Raw genomic sequence first — 19,606 nt, 5'->3', positions numbered from 1 at the left:
CGACAATGTATAGACATGTTGGAGTCCAATGAAAGTTTTGGCCGCTATCTAAGATCTTTCGGTACCGATTTTCAATGTTAAAATTTTAGTTTTTTGTCATTTATTTGATCATTATTTTCATACAACCTATTTGGTCTGTAAAAATTTCTAGTTCTTCAGTATATTGGAATGACGATAAAGTTGTTCGAAATGAGCGCTTCGGGTCATATTGAACCGAACAGCTTTGGAGGGTTAAAAACATTGTGACAAAACTAATCAGTTTAAAATATTTTCGAACAGAGTATGGAAAAGTATGGTAGTTTGAGAAACATAATTATAATGGATTCTTGAAAAATGTTGAGTGCTTTTTCAAAATTAATCTCGTGTTTTTTATGTTTCGTAGAATCGTTAACGTTAGTATTTTTGATACAACGTCAGAACTGTTTAAAAACCTCAACAATGCAGCATGGAATGTGTTTTCGCGATAATGAAACTTTCACTTCTAGAATCGTCTAGCTATGCTTCTGGCTATATCTAGCTTTAAAAAGTTATCTATAGATAATAAAAATTAAAAAGAATTGCAAAAGTTTGCATCTATCGAAACGAAAGTTCAAGCGTTGAACGAATGCAAAGAGATGAAAGATTGGAAAAAAATGAACGAGTTTGTACAATGCGAGTCCGGATTCCTTTTCACAAAACTTAGAATCGGAAAAACAAATCAAAAACTTATAATCGTGGTGAATTGGTAGGACGACGACAATGAATGACGAAAGAAAACTTGAGAATATTTTTTTTTTGAAAGGAAAACAAAGGTACGAGTGAATTACATCCAAATGCAGCTTATATGTAACATTAACCAACAATAAAGTAAACGTTTTGAGTGAAGGAACACTACAAATGTATAACGGTCTATATGTATATAAAAGAGTATATAAATGCAAGAGAAGAGGTTTTACGAATACAAGGGGCAGGTTAACTTTTGGTGGTGGGTTGAGTTGGCATTTTTTTGTTTTTTGATAGAATAGAAACCTTGTCGGCGATTCATTGTCTTTGGAGCTGGAGCCGTTTCCATCCTGGAGGAGATTCCGGCTGAACAGGAGCTTAGCCAGCGAGTCCAACTTGGCGCTGACCAACGGGGAACGTTCCGAGTGTTCCGATTCGGAGTTGTTGTCGTGGTCCGAACTCACCGAACGGCCTCTGCAATGAGATGCGTGGAAAAGGGTGGGGTCATTAGTACACTTGTAACTGTCAATGAATTATTAGGGTCTCTTGAGGGGTATTTTTAGAATGTTAGGGTTGATAGATGACTTCCAAGCAAAATGTTTTCTACATGATCTACATATCTGCTTCTTTGAATGTAGAAACCGGTTAAATCCTTTTTTTCCCTAAAGCCTATAACGCTGACAAATGGAAAATTTTCATAACAAAACTTCAAAACGGACAATATGCATTTCGTTGTTTGGTTTAAATATTAACCAGTGCGAAATTTCAGCTCAATCTAACAATCAGAGGTGTTTCAAAGTTTCGACATTTTGACCCCAAAAATTGCTTAAGGAGATGTTCAAGAAATCGGGAAGATCGATTGAAAAAAATGCATAAAACTAATTTATGAAATATGACCAAATATACAGAACAGAAATGAAGGAAACTTCACAAAAAAAATTATATTGGCCAAAATATAAAAATGACAAAAATGACAAAAATGACAAAAATGACAAAAATGACAAAAATTACAAAAATTACAAAAATGACAAAAATGACAAAAATGACAAAAATGACAAAAATGACAAAAATGACAAAAATGACAAAAATGACAAAAATGACAAAACTGACAAAACTGACAAAAATATCAAAAATGACGGAAATGACAAAAATGACAAAAATTACAAAAATGACAAAAATGACAAAAATGACAAAAATTACAAAAATGACAAAAATTACAGAAATTACAAAAATTACAAAAATTACAAAAATGATAAAAATGACAGAATTGACAAAAATGACAGGACAGTTTTTGGTTCAATCATTCTGTTGGGTATACGGTTGGTTTTTGAAATTTAATGTGACAATTTTCGCTGCCCACCTAATTTTTTCAATATTGAGGACAATCGAATCTAGCCACGTCACCTAATCACGGTGTCTCTAGGAGAAAACTTTATTTTTCGAAAATTAGCATCGCTAATTTTTGCACCATTCGAAAGCTGGGACTTTCCCCTTTCATTTGAGCCCAAATTTTAACTAATCTACCGGGGGGTCTAGAACCTTTTTATTTTTTTGAAGATTTTTTAACCTTTTTAACGGTTTTTTCAAAGACAAAATCATACTAATCACTGTGGAAATGCTCGTCTTACTTTCAGCGTGAATCCAACATCATATGTTAATAACATGATTTAATAGGAAATTTCCCTGGCTACAATTTTGTAGAAACCATCAAAGTGATACAAATTGGAAGAAAAGAGTTGGAATGTCACAGAGTGATTATTACTTCATTTGAAAAATCTAATAAAACTTCTTATCACTGATTGTACTATGACCAGAAAAATTATTCTACGAGCTTAGTTATTGATTCTAGAGTGTATAAATGTTCAAAACATTTCATTTACTATAAAAAATCAATCTTTTACATGAAATTGATCAGGATTATCTGAAATTATAAGCATTTGAAGGGTTTTATTCTGGAAAAAATGTCTCCCGCCTCTCTTGAAAATTTAGTTATTTATATTTTGAGCTAAGTTAGTTTGAACAAACATTAGGGATTTGGAAACAAATTAGCTTTACTTCTTACATTACAGCCCAAATTTTAAATAATTCATTTGGATTTCAAAATCAAACATCTTTGTTGAAAATCTTTCATCCTGTTTGGTGATTTCGTAAGGTTTCCATACTTTTCACTTTCGATTGATTGTAAAACCTTAGACACGGGTATCACAAGTGAAATAAAGTGTCATATATAAAATTTAAAAAAAATTATACCCATTGTTTATGTTTGTTTGCATAAATTGGTGTTTTTGGAGGCACTCGTGTAAGTAAAAATGTGGTCGAATTTAAGTTTTCAAGCAAAAATTCTAGTTTGTTCATTTTACTCGAAAGTACACGAACTAAACCAAATGTCTTTTATTGATTTTTTTTATTAAAAGGAAAAAGAAGATTAAAAAATCTCAACATCAATTCTGTTTTCAACAATTTTAAGAGGTTGATTTGATGTAATACTTTAATCTGAAAATATTCTCTCAATTCACTTTGAGTTATCAGATCTGAAGTCAACAGATGTTTTGCGAACTTTTTATTTCGTTTTCTTAAAATTTTGCATTTGTTCAAATTGATGAATTATTTTTTTCAAATATCCTAGATAAAATAAAAAAAAACTTGGGTTTTTATCCGATACTATGGAACACTGCAAACATTTGTCTGTGGATTTCTGCATTTTTGGCTTTCCTCTAAAATGTTTTTGTTTTACTTCTATGAAAACAAAATATAAAATCGTGTCATGAACAGTGTTTATAGCAGTGGCTTAAAATGCTTAAAATTCAAATTAAAAATTTATTCAAATTTTCAATACATTGGAAAAAAAATACCTTAAACTTTATTTATCCCTTACTTTGGGATTTTTTGAAAAATTAGACAAAAAAAAAAAAAGAATTTCATATTTGTTCCGGAATAATAAAACCCCAAAAATGCTTATAACTTCAGATAATCCTGAACAATTTCATGTAAAGGATTGACTTTCTATTGTCAATAAACCGTTTTGAACATTTATACACTCTAGAACCAATAACTAAGCTCGTAGAATAATTTTTCTGGTCATAGTAAAATCAGTGGTGAGAAGTTTTATTAGATTTTTCAAATGAAATAATAATCACTCTGTTTGTGACATTCCAACGCTTTTCTTCCAATTTGTATCACTTTGATGGCTTCTACAAAATTGTAGCCAGGGAAATTTCCTATTAAATCTTGTTATTAACATACGACGTTGGATTTAAGCTAAAGGTATGACGAGCATTTCCACAGTGATTAGTATGATTTTGTCTTTGAAAAAACTGTTAAAAAGGTTAAAAAATCTTCAAAAATATAAAATGTTCTTGACCCCCGGTGGATTATTTCAAATCTGAGCTTAAATGAAAGGGGAAAGTCCCAGCTTTCGAATGGTGCAAAAATTAGCGATGCTAATTTTCGAAAAATAAAATCGTTCCATCAGAGACACCGTGCTAATGTTCAAAATCGTGTGACAAACAAAATAATCCGTTTCATCGAATAATAACTATGAAGGGGCAGTACAATTGGGTGATAATGGGAACCCATTAGCTAGAGCGGTCGATTACTTATTAGTAGGTAGAAGCACCAATACCAATAAGTGACCCCGGAATGACTTCTTACCTGAACAACATCCGTTTGCTGGCCGCCGAAACGGTCACTTCCGTCCTAGGCTCGTTAAACTCGGCCGCCGACTGGGCCCGGCGCATTTTCTTTTTCTTCCGCCGGTAACTGGACCTGGAAACGGGAAACGGTTGGCACATTAAACTTAATAGCTCCCGGAACAGAGAATGTGGACTGGTTGGTCGATTGTTTTGTTTTGTTTTTTTTTTTATTTCGTATTTTCGGGTCAGCGAGTGGCAAAAGCCAAGCAAATGTGAAAAGAATATGTCATTTACGATGGTCAATGTTTGCTGGTGCAGGACACAAACAAAACGAAACGGTTAGCACAAATTGGGTGCCGGCTGCCGGAACTTAATTATTTACAACAATTAGAACAGAAAAAAGATTTTAATGGGTCATTGTGCTCGTGAGATGGATGAGTATTGGGTGTAGTAGGTATCATTGCTTAGTAGGTTATTCGTGTGATTAGCTTTTAGCTTTTTAACTTCTATTGATTGAATACTTTCAAAAACTCTTTAACTAAACTGGACACCCTAACTTTTATTTATTTTGATGTTTTCTGTGTTCCATTCCTGTGGTTTTGTCATTTTAATATTTTTGGCATTTTCGTCATTTCTGTAATTTTTGTCATTTTTGTTACTTTTGTCATTTCCGTCATTTCTGTCATTTTTGTCATTTTTGTCATTTTTGTCATTTTTGTCATTTTTGTCATTTTTGTCATTTTTGTCATTTTTGTCATTTTTGTCATTTTTGTCATTTTTGTCATTTTTGTCATTTTTGTCATTTTTGTCATTTTTGTCATTTTTGTCATTTTTGTCATTTTTGTCATTTTTGTCATTTTTGTCATTTTTGTCATTTTTGTCATTTTTGTCATTTTTGTCATTTTTGTCATTTTTGTCTTTTTTGTCATTTTTGTCTTTTTTGTCATTTTTGATATTTTTGTCATTTTTGTTATTTTTGTTATTTTTGTGATTTTTGTTCTTTTTTTTATTGTTGTCAATTTTGTCATTTTTGTCATTTTTGTCAGTTTTGTTATTTTTGTCATTCTTGTAATTTTTGGCAGTTTTGTCAGATCATTCAACTTTTTGAAGACAGTTACGCAGTATCAAATTTTGAATATTTTTGAAGGATATTATGAACTACATTAAAATCGAAAATTCTTTAATATTCCTCTTTAAAAAAGAATATTTTGATGACTTTAAAACTCGTTATGAACTCATCGATCCAAAAAACTGAAGCTTTCTTCCACGGTGCGCTTTGTACAGTGTAATGTGCGACAAAATGGGAGGCAAAAATCTTTTTTTTTTTTTGGAAGGCTAACCAAATGGTGTTAATATTTCATGCGACACCTGGCAAACGTTGCTTGGTCCGACACTAATTGGCTGTGATTATTTTTTCTCCATTCCAAACTGTGGTTTGAGCTTTTGACCCGGAAATTGAGGATGAGGGTGGAGTGCAGGCTGTGAATGATTCTTGTAACAATTGACATAGTTGAGTGGTGCATATCGACAACAGCAATACCAACAGACGATCAGACATTGCACATTGATCAGTGGACAATAACACGGACATAACGAGGTGTGTGCGTGCATTTTTATTCTGCGTGGCAGAAGAGCGTGAAATTAATTGAATTTTTGCGTTGCGGCTGTTTCGGTGTTTTTACTTTAAATTGATCACTCACCGTCGCATGCAATGGATTGGGTGGAAATCATCAAATTCCATGCAACTCCATTCCCTGTTTGCAGAAGGAAAACAAACTCAACGGAGTTATCATTTGGATTTTTTTCATTTTCATTGTGATAAGGATTGGACAGGAATGTTGAAATTATTTTTCTTTAGTGATAATTTGTTCAAAACGCATGAAGTTCGAAATTTTGATTGTTTGAAGCCGAAACTTATGCTTAGGATTATTTTTGCTTTTGTACCGTTGGAAAGCTGGGACTTCCCTCTATCATTAAAGCAAAAATTAAAAATTACTCTAGCATCACTGGATCGTGTTCAGGTACTAAAAAAGTGCATTTTGTATCTGGTTGATTTTTAAAGCTGAAAATAACGTTGAAAAATGCATTTCAGGAACGTGTGAAAAAGCTGAAAATCAATCACTGTGGGGGCATAATGAGAACCCCTCTGGGGCAGTATAAGCACCATGAATCGGAGCATGATGGGCATTTTCTGCCGTAGAATCTAGCAGCGGATTCAGCTCGATGAAGTCAACTCAATTTTAGAGCTACTGCTTTTCTAATTTCATCTGAAGATTTTGCATTGCAATTAAGGTGTCGGTGAAGGAACTCAGAGGACTCGAGTTCGAATCCTGGTCGAGGCGTTTTTTTCCATCAGTCGGGATCGATGCACTTCCCGATTAGAAGAGAAAAACAAAATTATTTCAAGATGAGATATTTTGATCGGGTTGGCATCCTTTATCATAGAAACGACTGGACAAATTTCAACAAAATTATAAACTTATCGAAAGTGTTATGAAAATTTTGAATATTAAAATTATTTTTAAAATGTTATGCTCTGCAGTGAAGCGCACTCACGTCAAGCGAAAAAAACAAGAATATTACGATTTACATTGATTTTGATTAATTTGAAATGAAAATTAAAAATAAAAAAGTGCCAAAAAAAACCGTCTTTTTCGGATGTTGCCAAAATCGAACGGGGTCTGTATTTCGTATTTGGCCCGCAATGTGTTAAAAGAAACAAAATTATGCAATTTTCACAAAGTTCAAACTTTTTGGATAAATTTATCAACTAGTGATAAAACCTATCTTAAAATGAAAATTATTTACCTAGTTTCAGTTAAATACTATTGAAAAAATATTTCCACCTGGCACCACTAAGCGTCATTTAAAATCAAAACATCAACATCTCAGTGTTGACTTTTGTAGGGGCGTTTCAATGTCAATATGAGGAAAATGCATTTCACGTGCGGCCTTTTCAAAAGTTGATCATTAGCATTCATGGCTTGAGGCAAGGTTCTTAGATACACTAGGTTCTCCGACTTTCACAGTAAGTAGGCGAGGAGTGAGCGGGGCTCTCAATGAGTTTGTTTATTTTTTGCTCAGCTTTTCTGTGGTTTGTTGGTAAACAAACTTCATGAGTTTCGCATAGTTGCATAGCCTACATAGCCAAAATGGCTGAATCGGGAATTCGTTATTCGGGAACACCTCCTGAATTACCCACCTTGGCTTGAGGTTAGGGCTGAGGCCTTTTGTTAAGGTGGTGTTCGTGCCGAACTGTCAGTATATCGTTACAGTGTTGCAAAAAAAGCTTATAATTTTAGCTGAGCTCTTTAAAAATTTTGTTGAATCAAAAAAAAAAATCAAACCACAGTATAAATCTGTTAATTTTTTTTTGTCTTTTCCTGTTTCATTGCAAACTTTTGGAAGTCAAACTGGAAGTCAACTGCTTATCCAAGTTGATGGTTTTGATTTTTCTAATCCTTTTGTCTGGATCCAGCTCAAGCTGATAGAGATGGTTCATTTACCATTATCCTAAAAACCTTAAATATCCAAACAATATTTTCCACAAAAACAACATTTTGCTGGATACATTCATTGGAATAACCTAAAAAAATATTTTTCCTCACGAAACCCACTCCAAGTCAGTTCAGATTCGGATTGAATATTTGGAAATGCATAAAGAGCAAAGTTTGGCTGCGGTTTGTGGATAAAATTAGAAAAATAAACCACTCTAAGCTCAGACACAAGTTATTTCTTGTTCTGAGGGCTCATTTTATTTAATAAAACATAATTTATGATCTGTGAGAAATGATATCTGATCTGCAAAGAGGACTCATTTCTGCACATATTTAATGAAAATACTTTGCTATCAATTTCGTTTAAGAATTAACATTTTTTGACCGATTTGATGCCAAAGTTATAGGATGTCCCATTAAAGGGTGATACGGTCAAAATTTGATCAATATCAACTTGACGTATTTCTTTCAATTTTGCATTTGAAAAACCTGAACACCCCTCATTTTAAAGGTGTGTGTGTGTGTGTGTAGAATGTTGCTCTTATTTTGATTTTGGAATTCACTCTTCAGTTGTCAAAATGCCGTCCAAGGAAGAAGAGCAGCGTATCAAAATTTTGCTCGCGCATCGCGAAAATCCGAGCTACTCGCACGCAAAGCTGGCAAAATCGCTAAAAGTTGCCATATCTACCGTTACAAATGTAATTAAAGTGTTTGGAGAACGATTGTCGATAGCCAGGAAGTTTGGATCGTGGGAAATCGATAACCGGAAGCCGCTGAGACGACAAAGAGAGTTGCCGGTAGTTTCAAGCGAAACCCTAACCTCTCTCTACGAGATGCCGCAAATAAGCTGGGTGTATCGTCTACAACCGTGCATCGAGCCGGACTATCGACTTATAAGAAGGTAGTGACTCCAAATCGCGATGATAAACAAAATACGACGGCCAAAGGGCGATCCCGGAGGCTGTACACGACGATGCTGACGAAGTTTGACTGCGTGGTAATGGACGACGAAACCTACGTCAAAGCCGACTACAAGCTGCTTCCTGGACAGGAGTTTTATATGGCAAAAGGAAGGGGAAAGGTAGCAGATATTTTTAAGCTCATGAAACTGTCAAAGTTCGCGAAGAAATATCTGGTTTGTAAGGCCATCGGTACCTGTGGCTTGACAAGCAGCATTTTCATAGCTTCCGGGACTGTCAACCAAGAAATTTACGTGAAAGAGTGTTTGAATAAACGTCTGCTGCCTTTCCTGAAGAAACACGGTTGTTCCGTACTGTTTTGGGCGGATTTGACATCTTGCCATTACGGTTAAAAGGCCATGGAGTGGTACGCCACCAACAACGTGCAGGTGGTTCCTCCGCCCAATTGAGAAATACTGGGCTATTGTCAAGCGGAACCTAAAGAAGACCAAAACAACTGCTAAGGACGAGCAGCAGTTCAAGGCAAACTGGCTTTCTGCGGCGAAGAAGATGGACAAGGTGGCTGTACAAAATCTGATAGCAGGGGTTAAGCGTAAGGCTCGGCCATTCGGATTTGGAAAAGCGGAAGCCTAACTGAATATTTTTCCTGAATTTTATACTTGAAAAAGAAATTTAATTTGATTTTTTAAATAAACGATTTCACCGATTTACACGCGTTTTCCCTTGACCAAATTTTGACCGTATCACCCTTTATATCTAAGCACGATTCTAATGCAATCCTGTTAATTTCGGATGACGTCCAAACAGGTGATTACTGCTGCGTGTTGTTTTTACAGTTCAACCTAAAACTCTGTTTATCGAGAGCTCCAGTTTTCATCATTTTCGTGAAAATGAGAGCCACTTCCACGGAAAAGCGCAAAAATATCGTGCACAAATGGTGTACATTTTCGCGAGTCAGTAAGCGAAAATGAGGATGTAAGCATTGGAGAGATCCAAAATGCGATTCGGAAGTATGGAGAAGAAATCAGCTTCGAGAACAAACCAAATCTGGGCGAAAAACGGTCCAGTGGACAAAACTTTGGACCGCAAAGTCATGCCTGTAAGAAGACTGCCTCAGTTCAGGATGTAGCCAGAAAGTGGGATCCTCTCGTAGCACCGTTCATCGTGCCAAGGTAAGATTGGGTCTAACGACATATAAGAAGCAGAAGAAGCAGAAGCGGAATCAAAATCAAGCTGCTTCCGTCAAACCAAGAGCTTGCAATAACTGCTGTGTTTGATTGCAAAACGCTTCCAGATGATCAGTTTTTCACTGTTCAGGAAAGCCGAAATATTGACGACATCATTTTTTACCGAAAAAGCGACAATGTGAGTATGGCATGCTTTCCGAGCCGTTCGTGACCGACTACTGACACAATGAATACAGCTGTTGACGTCCGAGAGAGCCTGAACCGTCGCCTGCTCCCAAGCATTGATTCGCAAGCAAAATCACTCAGTACTGCTTTTGACGGATTCGGCATCAGTTTACTACTCAAAAGACACTATGGCTTGGTATCCATCCAACAAAGTCCAGATCGTACCGAAGCAGATTGTTGAACGACACTCGCGACAACCGAACGTTTCACCGCGGTGATTGATCCGGACTGACGAACCGCGTGGCAAATGTAAACGATGTAAACAATAACAGAGAGTCGCAAGTGAGAGAGAACGTCAATTCGCTATTGCTCTAGAATCCAAGGTGTGTATATAAAGGAGGTGCTACCGTATGTCAAATTCCCGATTCAGCCATTTTGACCATTTCGGTTTAGCAACTGCGAAACTCATAGAGTTTGTTTACCAACAAACCAAGAAAACGGCTAAGCAAATGTTTTTATGTTTGTAAACAAACTCATTGAGCGTCCTGTGCACTCCTCGCCTACTAACTGTGGAAGTCGGAGAACCTTGTACTTCTGAAAACCTTGCTAGAATCGACGAAGACTGAATTCGAATATTTCACTGGAATTGTTACCAGTTGAATAAATTGGAAATCATTGGGAAAATGTTACCAATATGACGGATTGATAATCCTAGCATATATCCTTTATACATGACCTTAATACATGACTTGACGAGATTAAATGTGATTGTATTATCAGTTTCTGATACAAATATCTCTCTGTTTTATTTGATGACACAACTGAGAGGAATCCGCCAAATTTTCCTTAAGCAAGACTGTTTGAAACCGAGACTGTTTGAGCCCTTACAAAATCGTATTTGAGAAAACATGTGAAGCCTGCAGATTCTATCGAAAACTTCGCCAAAGACTGGAAAGAAGTGGCCCAAATCATCGCAAATCAGGCTGTCTGAAGCTAATGAGCCGTCTTTGATCTATAATTTGAATACTAGCCTACAATTGATGGAATATAATTTAGTAGGTATTAAATCACTGTAAAAGAAGACTTAATGCGAAATAAAAATTGAATTCGCTCCTAAATTGTGTTTAAACTGTTATACTGTACTCCTATAATACTGTAGTAAAATTTTTATTTATTCACAGAATACCTTTTTATAAGTTGAAGCAAGTAAATTTTACCATAAGAAAAATTTCTTGAAATTTGATTGGAAAGCTGTACAAGTGTTTTAACAGTGATAACTCCCTTTAAAAAACATGAAAAAATTGGAAAAACAAAAAAAAACAGGCTTTAATGAAAAGGGGATGTCTAAATTTTCCAACGGTAAAAAAATTATCAAAGCGTATTTTCGAAAAACATCATAAAGGTTGTACAAAAATCCGGTTGTTTGTAATTATTTTTCATCTGTTTGAGAACAAGTGAACTTTGAAATACTGAATGTTTTTGAACCGAAATATATACTTCATGAAAAGTTTTTGTCTCCTAGAAGATAGTCAAAATTCAAAGTCCAACCATTGTATCAGTGTTCATTTCCTACAAAAATAACATTTGGCTTGTATACATACATATGAACATTTATAAAGTAAGAAGATCTACTAAATAAAATAATCTAAAATTCAGGCAGCTCGGCTACAAGGGCACCTACCTTGAGGGACGCTCCTGGCAGAACCGGTCATGTCCGGTCGTCTCCATAACCCGGGCCTCCTTCTCTTCGGCGCCATTGCGCTTATTCATCGTCGAGTATAGATTGAACATTTTAAGTTTAGTTTTCACATTGGTCACTTCACAAACGCGAACGATTATTTTCCGGCTACTCTTGATAACGGTATTGATTGTCTTGTAGAGCGAAAAGGAGACCGGCGGCGGTTGACCGGCACCCGTGGAACCTACGCCAATTCCGGTCGTGGGAATGTGACCTCTTCCTCCACCGGTGACTGGTGGATTGGTTCCACTTCCGATCAGGGGGAAAAAGGCCTCCCGGGGTGATTTTCCTGGGGGCAGTGGCGGAAGTGCTGCCACGAACGGATGATTAGCCGCAGTAGGAATCTGTGGGGCTGCTATGTGATGTTCGGCGGCAAATGGTTGGACAATGTAAGGATGGCTGCCGGTGCCCAACAGGACCGGAAGGCAAGTTCCGGTTTCGATGGACCCAACCGAAGTCGGAATAACGTTGCCGTTCGTGGCCGTTGGCGTCGAGGGTTGTGACCGATGTTGATGAGCTTGCTGCTGCTGCTGCTTTTGGTGCAATCTTTCCGAGGACGATGAGCGTCGTCCCACCACTGAGTGAGTTTGTTGTCGTCGGGACTGAGTAGATGATTGATGATGTTTATTCGTTGTATCCTGAATGGATGCGTTCACACAAAACGGGACAATGTAGATTAAGGTTTCAATTGAGACTGGTAACACTGGATGGAACTTAATGTTTCAGGAAAATGAGCTCGGAATCATTGTTCCTGGGGGTATGTCAACTGTGTTGATTGGATCGGACAGCTCAGAGACGTCCCGATGCAAATAAGTGAGATTGATTGCGTGGAACTTGTTCCGACCATGAGTGGGTAATAAACTGACTCTAAGTCTTTGTTGATAACTAATATGCGAATATATGCCTCATAGGCTTCTTTTTAAGATATTGCTTTATTGGCTCGTGAGGTCTATTGAAACTAATCAATTAGAAGAGCTGAAGAACGTGTTTGTTGTTTTTTTTTTCAATTCAAAAATGAAAACTAACAACAAGTTCAGATCTTCAACTAATGATTCTCAACTCAAATTTTTTTTCTCCTAACATAAATGCATAAAGTGGTCTCAAATTGTAATGTAGGTAGACAATATCTTATTTATTGTATGGCTGTAAATTAGGGTGGCTCTTAGCTATATAGAAGTTTTTAAAATAAAAAAATTCACTGCTTCTACCCTCTAGTTCTGATCTTTTTATCAAGTAAACAATCAGTGCAAAACTTCACTTTGAATGGACAACCCTAAAGCGACTATCAAACTTCTTAAAGTTGTAAAATTTATGAAAACAACTTTAAAATTTTTAATAAAAAAATCTCAATTAATTCTTTCAACACTGTTAAAATCTTGAAATTTTTTTGAAGTGAAGCCTAGGAACAACTTTTCAGAAGACTGAGCTGATCGAAAAAGGTTATCGACTTTTTTATATTAACTTTCCCACACATTTTGTATGAAGAATACCTCAGGGTAGCAATATATGAGGAAAATTTTATAATCGAATTAAAAAAAACCGACCATTTATATTTTGTAGATTGGCCCAAAAAAGTGACCTGTGCGAAATTTCAGCTAAATCGGATTTGATTAAGTGGTGAAATCGGAAAAGTCAAAATTTTTATTTTGATGCCAAAATGACTTGAAAATGCAATCCGATTGAGCTTAAATTTTGTACAGGTGAGTTTTTTTTCGGGACAATCTACAAAATGTAGAGGATCGGTTTGCGAAATCCGACGTGCCAAGAAAAAAAAGCTTCTTGAGTTTAGCAGACTCGTAAGGAGGTTAAGTCTGATGGGAAAAAAATCCGTAGAGTAAAAATAAAATTCGTTCACAGGTAGACTGATTATAAATCCTTGAGTCGGAAAGAGTCTCTTGGTTTTGACTCGCTTGAGTTTTTTTTTGTTTGACTAACTTAAGTATTTTTGTTTTGACTTCGATTCTTTTTGGCTTGCTTGATTTTTTTGAGATTCTGACTCAAGGCTTTTCTGGTTTGCTTTCGGGCATTTAAAAAAGAAAGTTGTTTGCTTGAGATCCAAGACCAAAAAATTGCCAAAAATAGAACTAAACATCAAAAACGTTCGATAACATAAACCTAATCATTAATTTCTATCTGTTAATGTAATACATAAAGAAATTGTAACAGAAAATGAAGGCATAAGTCAATTTTAATTATGATCATAAAAGATGCAATACATTAATACAATTATTTATTATGGTTAATTTTCAAAACTGCTAAACTAAGGTTGCCAAATTGCCTGGTTTTATCCGGGTTTGCCCGGATATTTATTTAATGCAAATTTTAGGAACAGTCCGACCTGGCCCGGTTGCCTGAATTTCATTGAAAAAAGCACGGATTTTGCCCCGATTTTTTCACTTCAATTAGCAAATCAAACAAAAAAAAAATTTTATAAATTTTTTAATGTTTGCCTCCAAAACTGAAATTTTCGAGAAAATTTTATTGAAACAATTATGATAGGTTTTTTGGAAGCTTAAAATACGATTTAAATCTTGTTAATTTTTGTTGAGTATTTTTCTATATTTGGAAAAAAAAAAATTGGCCAGATATTGCCCGGAATTTTGGTCGTCAATTGAGAAATCAAATTCCCGGGATTTGCCAGGTTTTTATGTAAAATTGCCTGGAATTTCCGGCCCGGGTACGTGCAAAAAAAAATTCTGGCAACCTTATGCTAAACATTTTTAATGATCATTGCAAAATTGCATTTTGAAATTAAAAAAAAACTGTGATTCAAGATTCAGAATTCACTTTCGAAGTGTCTAAATTTGACATTTTTAAAGAAATTTTATGATAGACATTTAAAATTTTAAAAATTCGTAACTTAGGGTTAAAAATAAGCATATCAAATTCCAAATTCACAATTCCAAACTCTATATTCAAAATTCAAATTGCAATCATCATTCCAAATTAGAAATTAAAATAAAAAATTTAGAATTAAAAAAAAATGCGATTCTAAAATATTCAAAATTAAAAATTAAAATTTCAAAATTCAAAATTTAAAAATTTTAAATAAAAAAACAAAATATTTCACCTTAAAATTTCAAAAATAAAAATAGTATATTCAATATATGAAATAAAAAACATTCTAATGCAACACCTGAAGTTCAAAATTCAAAATAAAAAATTTAATGATTCGAAATTCGAATTTAAAAATTTAAAATTGCCAATAGAAAATTCAAAATTCAAAATTCAAAATTAAAAATTAAAAATTCAAAATTCAAAATTCAAAATTCAAAATTCAAAATTCAAAATTCAAAATTCAAAATTCAAAATTCAAAATTCAAAATTCAAAATTCAAAATTCAAAATTCAAAATTCAAAATTCAAAATTCAAAATTCAAAATTCAAAATTCAAAATTCAAAATTCAAAATTCAAAATTCAAAATTCAAAATTCAAAATTCAAAATTCAAAATTCAAAATTCAAAATTCAAAATTCAAAATTCAAAATTCAAAATTCAAAATTCAAAATTCAAAATTCAAAATTCAAAATTCAAAATTCAAAATTCAAAATTCAAAATTCAAAATTCAAAATTCAAAATTCAAAATTCAAAATTCAAAATTCAAAATTCAAAATTCAAAATTCAAAATTCAAAATTCAAAATTCAAAATTCAAAATTCAAAATTCAAAATTCAAAATTCAAAATTCAAAATTCAAAATTCAAAATTCAAAATTCAAAATTCAAAATTCAAAATTCAAAATTCAAAATTCAAAATTCAAAATTCAAAATTCAAAATTCAAAATTCAAAATTCAAAATTCAAAATTCAAAATTCAAAATTCAAAATTCAAAATTCAAAATTCAAAATTCAAAATTCAAAATTCAAAATTCAAAATTCAAAATTCAAAATTCAAAATTCAAAATTCAAAATTCAAAATTCAAAATTCAAAATTCAAAATTCAAAATTCAAAATTCAAAATTCAAAATTCAAAATTCAAAATTCAAAATTCAAAATTCAAAATTCAAAATTCAAAATTCAAAATTCAAAATTCAAAATTCAAAATTCAAAATTCAAAATTCAAAATTCAAAATTCAAAATTCAAAATTCAAAATTCAAAATTCAAAATTCAAAATTCAAAATTCAAAATTCAAAATTCAAAATTCAAAATTCAAAATTCAAAATTCAAAATTCAAAATTCAAAATTCAAAATTCAAAATTCAAAATTCAAAATTCAAAATTCAAAATTCAAAATTCAAAATTCAAAATTCAAAATTCAAAATTCAAAATTCAAAATTCAAAATTCAAAATTCAAAATTCAAAATTCAAAATTCAAAATTCAAAATTCAAAATTCAAAATTCAAAATTCAAAATTCAAAATTCAAAATTCAAAATTCAAAATTCAAAATTCAAAATTCAAAATTCAAAATTCAAAATTCAAAATTCAAAATTCAAAATTCAAAATTCAAAATTCAAAATTCAAAATTCAAAATTCAAAATTCAAAATTCAAAATTCAAAATTCAAAATTCAAAATTCAAAATTCAAAATTCAAAATTCAAAATTCAAAATTCAAAATTCAAAATTCAAAATTCAAAATTCAAAATTCAAAATTCAAAATTCAAAATTCAAAATTCAAAATTCAAAATTCAAAATTCAAAATTCAAAATTCAAAATTCAAAATTCAAAATTCAAAATTCAAAATTCAAAATTCAAAATTCAAAATTCAAAATTCAAAATTCAAAATTCAAAATTCAAAATTCAAAATTCAAAATTCAAAATTCAAAATTCAAAATTCAAAATTCAAAATTCAAAATTCAAAATTCAAAATTCAAAATTCAAAATTCAAAATTCAAAATTCAAAATTCAAAATTCAAAATTCAAAATTCAAAATTCAAAATTCAAAATTCAAAATTCAAAATTCAAAATTCAAAATTCAAAATTCAAAATTCAAAATTCAAAATTCAAAATTCAAAATTCAAAATTCAAAATTCAAAATTCAAAATTCAAAATTCAAAATTCAAAATTCAAAATTCAAAATTCAAAATTCAAAATTCAAAATTCAAAATTCAAAATTCAAAATTCAAAATTCAAAATTCAAAATTCAAAATTCAAAATTCAAAATTCAAAATTCAAAATTCAAAATTCAAAATTCAAAATTCAAAATTCAAAATTCAAAATTCAAAATTCAAAATTCAAAATTCAAAATTCAAAATTCAAAATTCAAAATTCAAAATTCAAAATTCAAAATTCAAAATTCAAAATTCAAAATTCAAAATTCAAAATTCAAAATTCAAAATTCAAAATTCTACATTCAAAACTCCAAATTAAAAATCAAAATTATTTATCAATTTCAAATTTCAAATTTCAATTTCCAAATTCGAAATTTGATACTCAAAAATAATTTCAAAACTCAAAATTTATACCTCTTATTTTTCAATTCTCATTTTAGAATTTCAGTTTCTGATGATGATGATACTTATTAATGACCCTTTAACATAGATGTCATTTAGGTACGAATTTTTTGATTCCGAAATCTCAAATTGTTATGTCAACTTCTAAAGCACTATTTTTTAAATTCTTGAACAGTTACAACCACTATTCCATAGTAACAAATTCAAAACTAGACTGTTTTTTACAATTTTTAGGCTTTACTTTGGATAAGTTTTTCGGGATTATGATGTTAACATAGATATTTTACAAACAGTCAAAATCAATCGACTGAAGAACCCAAAAAAAACCTTAGTCAAAATCTCGAAAATCTTCCGCTGAACAATTTGGTCGAAGACCGTAATTTCGTACCTATCTAATTAGGCAAAAAAGTTATTAGCTGTTTAACAGGCATATCCCTGTTTTGGTATTGAAAAACAAAAAAATCAGTTGACGTCACTGCTGGTGTCTAGCGAAGTATTCCATGATTAATTTTCATGCAATACTTCGCGAGGCACCAGCAGTGATGTCAATTGAACTTATTATTTTGCAATGCCAAAAGACATATCCCTGTTAAACATCTAATAACTTATTTGCCTAATAAGATACGAAATAACGGTCTTCGACAAAGTTATTCAGCGGAAAATTTCCTTTAGAAAATTTATAAATTGCCACAAAAACCATTAGCAGGTTTGGTTCCATAGAACAAACAAAAATGATGTTGATTTTTCAGTAAAAAATACTCAATTTTCCTATACAAACCCAAAAGTAAAAATATACTCATGTGAACGTTACTTAAAAATTATGCGAAAAATCACGGATGACCAAAACCAAAACGAAGGTTTTTAGACCCCTAGGTTTGAGAAATTCAATAATGACCTCAAGTCGACTCGGTCTATTGACCAAGTATAATCCTACATATGAGTCCGATTTTAAGTTTTTTTCAAACAAAAAAAAATTTTGAGGTGGAAATAAGAAAATCTACATTGTAGCTAATTTTTCAGGCAAAAGTAAATTAATTTACATTTATAACTTCTGCTTTGAATTAGTCAGAAAAATTTGCCAGTCTTGTCAAAATAATATAGAAATGTATAAATTTTTTTGCCGGTTTATTAATTTTCGTTCTCTTGGTCACGGTTTTCGATCTAAAAGAAATATTTGAGTTGGTATCATGGTTCACAGAATCAAGAATCAGTTCAAATCCCACGAGTTGACATTTTCCAGTGTCCACACAAGTGCGAGCTCAAGTAGGTAGATATTCCCATCATATCGAGCTACACACGTTTGTTGGTTTGAAAGTTGGAACGATGCACTTTGCAGTGATGCAGCAACAGAAATCGATCGATTGCAATAAACAATAACACAAACTTCCAGCACACGTTTGCCCGAATGTGACTGGACTGACTGGGATAACAAGCAAAGGCGTGTGCAACGCTTTTTAGAACGGAACAGGGAGAAAATCGATCCATCCTTTTTCTCTCTTTCACAATCATGTATTCTGAATTATTCATTGCGCGTTCCCGTTTCGCACCCGGTTTGGCTTCACTGCACTGTGCATCCGTTTTCCGAGGTGGGTATTAATTGATTTTTTTTCTCTCTGAATTTGCACCCGTAGATTAAGGTTAAACTTTACCATACACTGAAACTAGCACCAATTTGTCAGATCCAAAAAACGGCTATCGGTGGCAGCTGTTCTTCCACCTTGAATCGGACCCCGGAAATGCCATTTTCACACCAGCAAAAATCTTCCGCTAATCACTTTCGTCGTAGTCGTCGTCCAAAGTCAAATATCACTTAATAAGCTCCCAGCAGCGAGGGACATTAATCATTTTTTTCGCGCTTGTAGCCAAATCCCTTCTCGTCATCCGGCGATGGCGAGTTTTCACTTCCGGCGCCAGGACGTCGTCACGCGCGGGACAAATTGTCGGGGAAATTAATCTCAATCTCGCGCGCGTACCCCAGAGTGCTTTTCACTGCAGGTTGTCCGAAACCCACAAAAGGTGAGGTCCAAAATCTCCAGCGTGCCCTTATCGGGGGGCCCTAGTTATTTCACACAATTCGAAGACACCCGTTAGTGGCAGCCGTTGACGAATGAATGAACGTTGGCAGAATTATGACCGTACCAGGCAGGCCCAGACCCGGACCAAACCAGCTTTGACAGTAGAACCTGAGCCAAAAAGGAAGAAACCCTCCCTGGCGAGTAACAACAACACAAACGCACAACGGAATCATTCGCTTTCGGGGTTGTTGGGCCAGAAATGAGGAAGGAGGAGTCTAGCAAGGGGAGGGAATTGCTAAATTGCTGACGTTCGTTGGGACGGGCGGGGTTCAACGAAGAAAAGTGGCGACCGCTTTTCCCCCAG

The 19,606-nt window shown here is 33.2% G+C and overlaps 1 protein-coding gene across 3 annotated transcripts in view; it reads right to left on the bottom strand.

Annotated features, from left to right (window-relative positions):
* Window positions 1–19,353, bottom strand: part of LOC129743593 (uncharacterized) — a 98,970-nt gene extending 79,617 nt beyond the window's left edge. Inside the window, exons 1-5 of one of the 3 annotated variants that reach the window (XM_055735657.1) lie at window positions 18,877–19,353; window positions 11,785–12,554; window positions 6,035–6,088; window positions 4,354–4,467; window positions 1,009–1,176 (exon numbers count right to left, since the gene is read on the bottom strand). In XM_055735657.1, the coding sequence (XP_055591632.1) occupies window positions 1,009–1,176; window positions 4,354–4,467; window positions 6,035–6,088; window positions 11,785–12,554; window positions 18,877–18,879 (1,109 nt within the window). In that variant the 5' untranslated portion in view covers window positions 18,880–19,353. The remainder of the gene's footprint in view (window positions 1–1,008; window positions 1,177–4,353; window positions 4,468–6,034; window positions 6,089–11,784; window positions 12,555–18,876) is intronic. The other 2 variants (XM_055735659.1, XM_055735658.1) reach the window with 2 other exon arrangements.
* Between the last annotated feature and the right edge of the window lie 253 nt (window positions 19,354–19,606).

This window comes from Uranotaenia lowii, chromosome 2, assembly GCF_029784155.1.
Source record: "Uranotaenia lowii strain MFRU-FL chromosome 2, ASM2978415v1, whole genome shotgun sequence".
NCBI classification, from domain to species: Eukaryota; Metazoa; Arthropoda; class Insecta; order Diptera; family Culicidae; genus Uranotaenia; species Uranotaenia lowii.
This window is presented reverse-complemented; position numbering and strand designations above follow the sequence as displayed.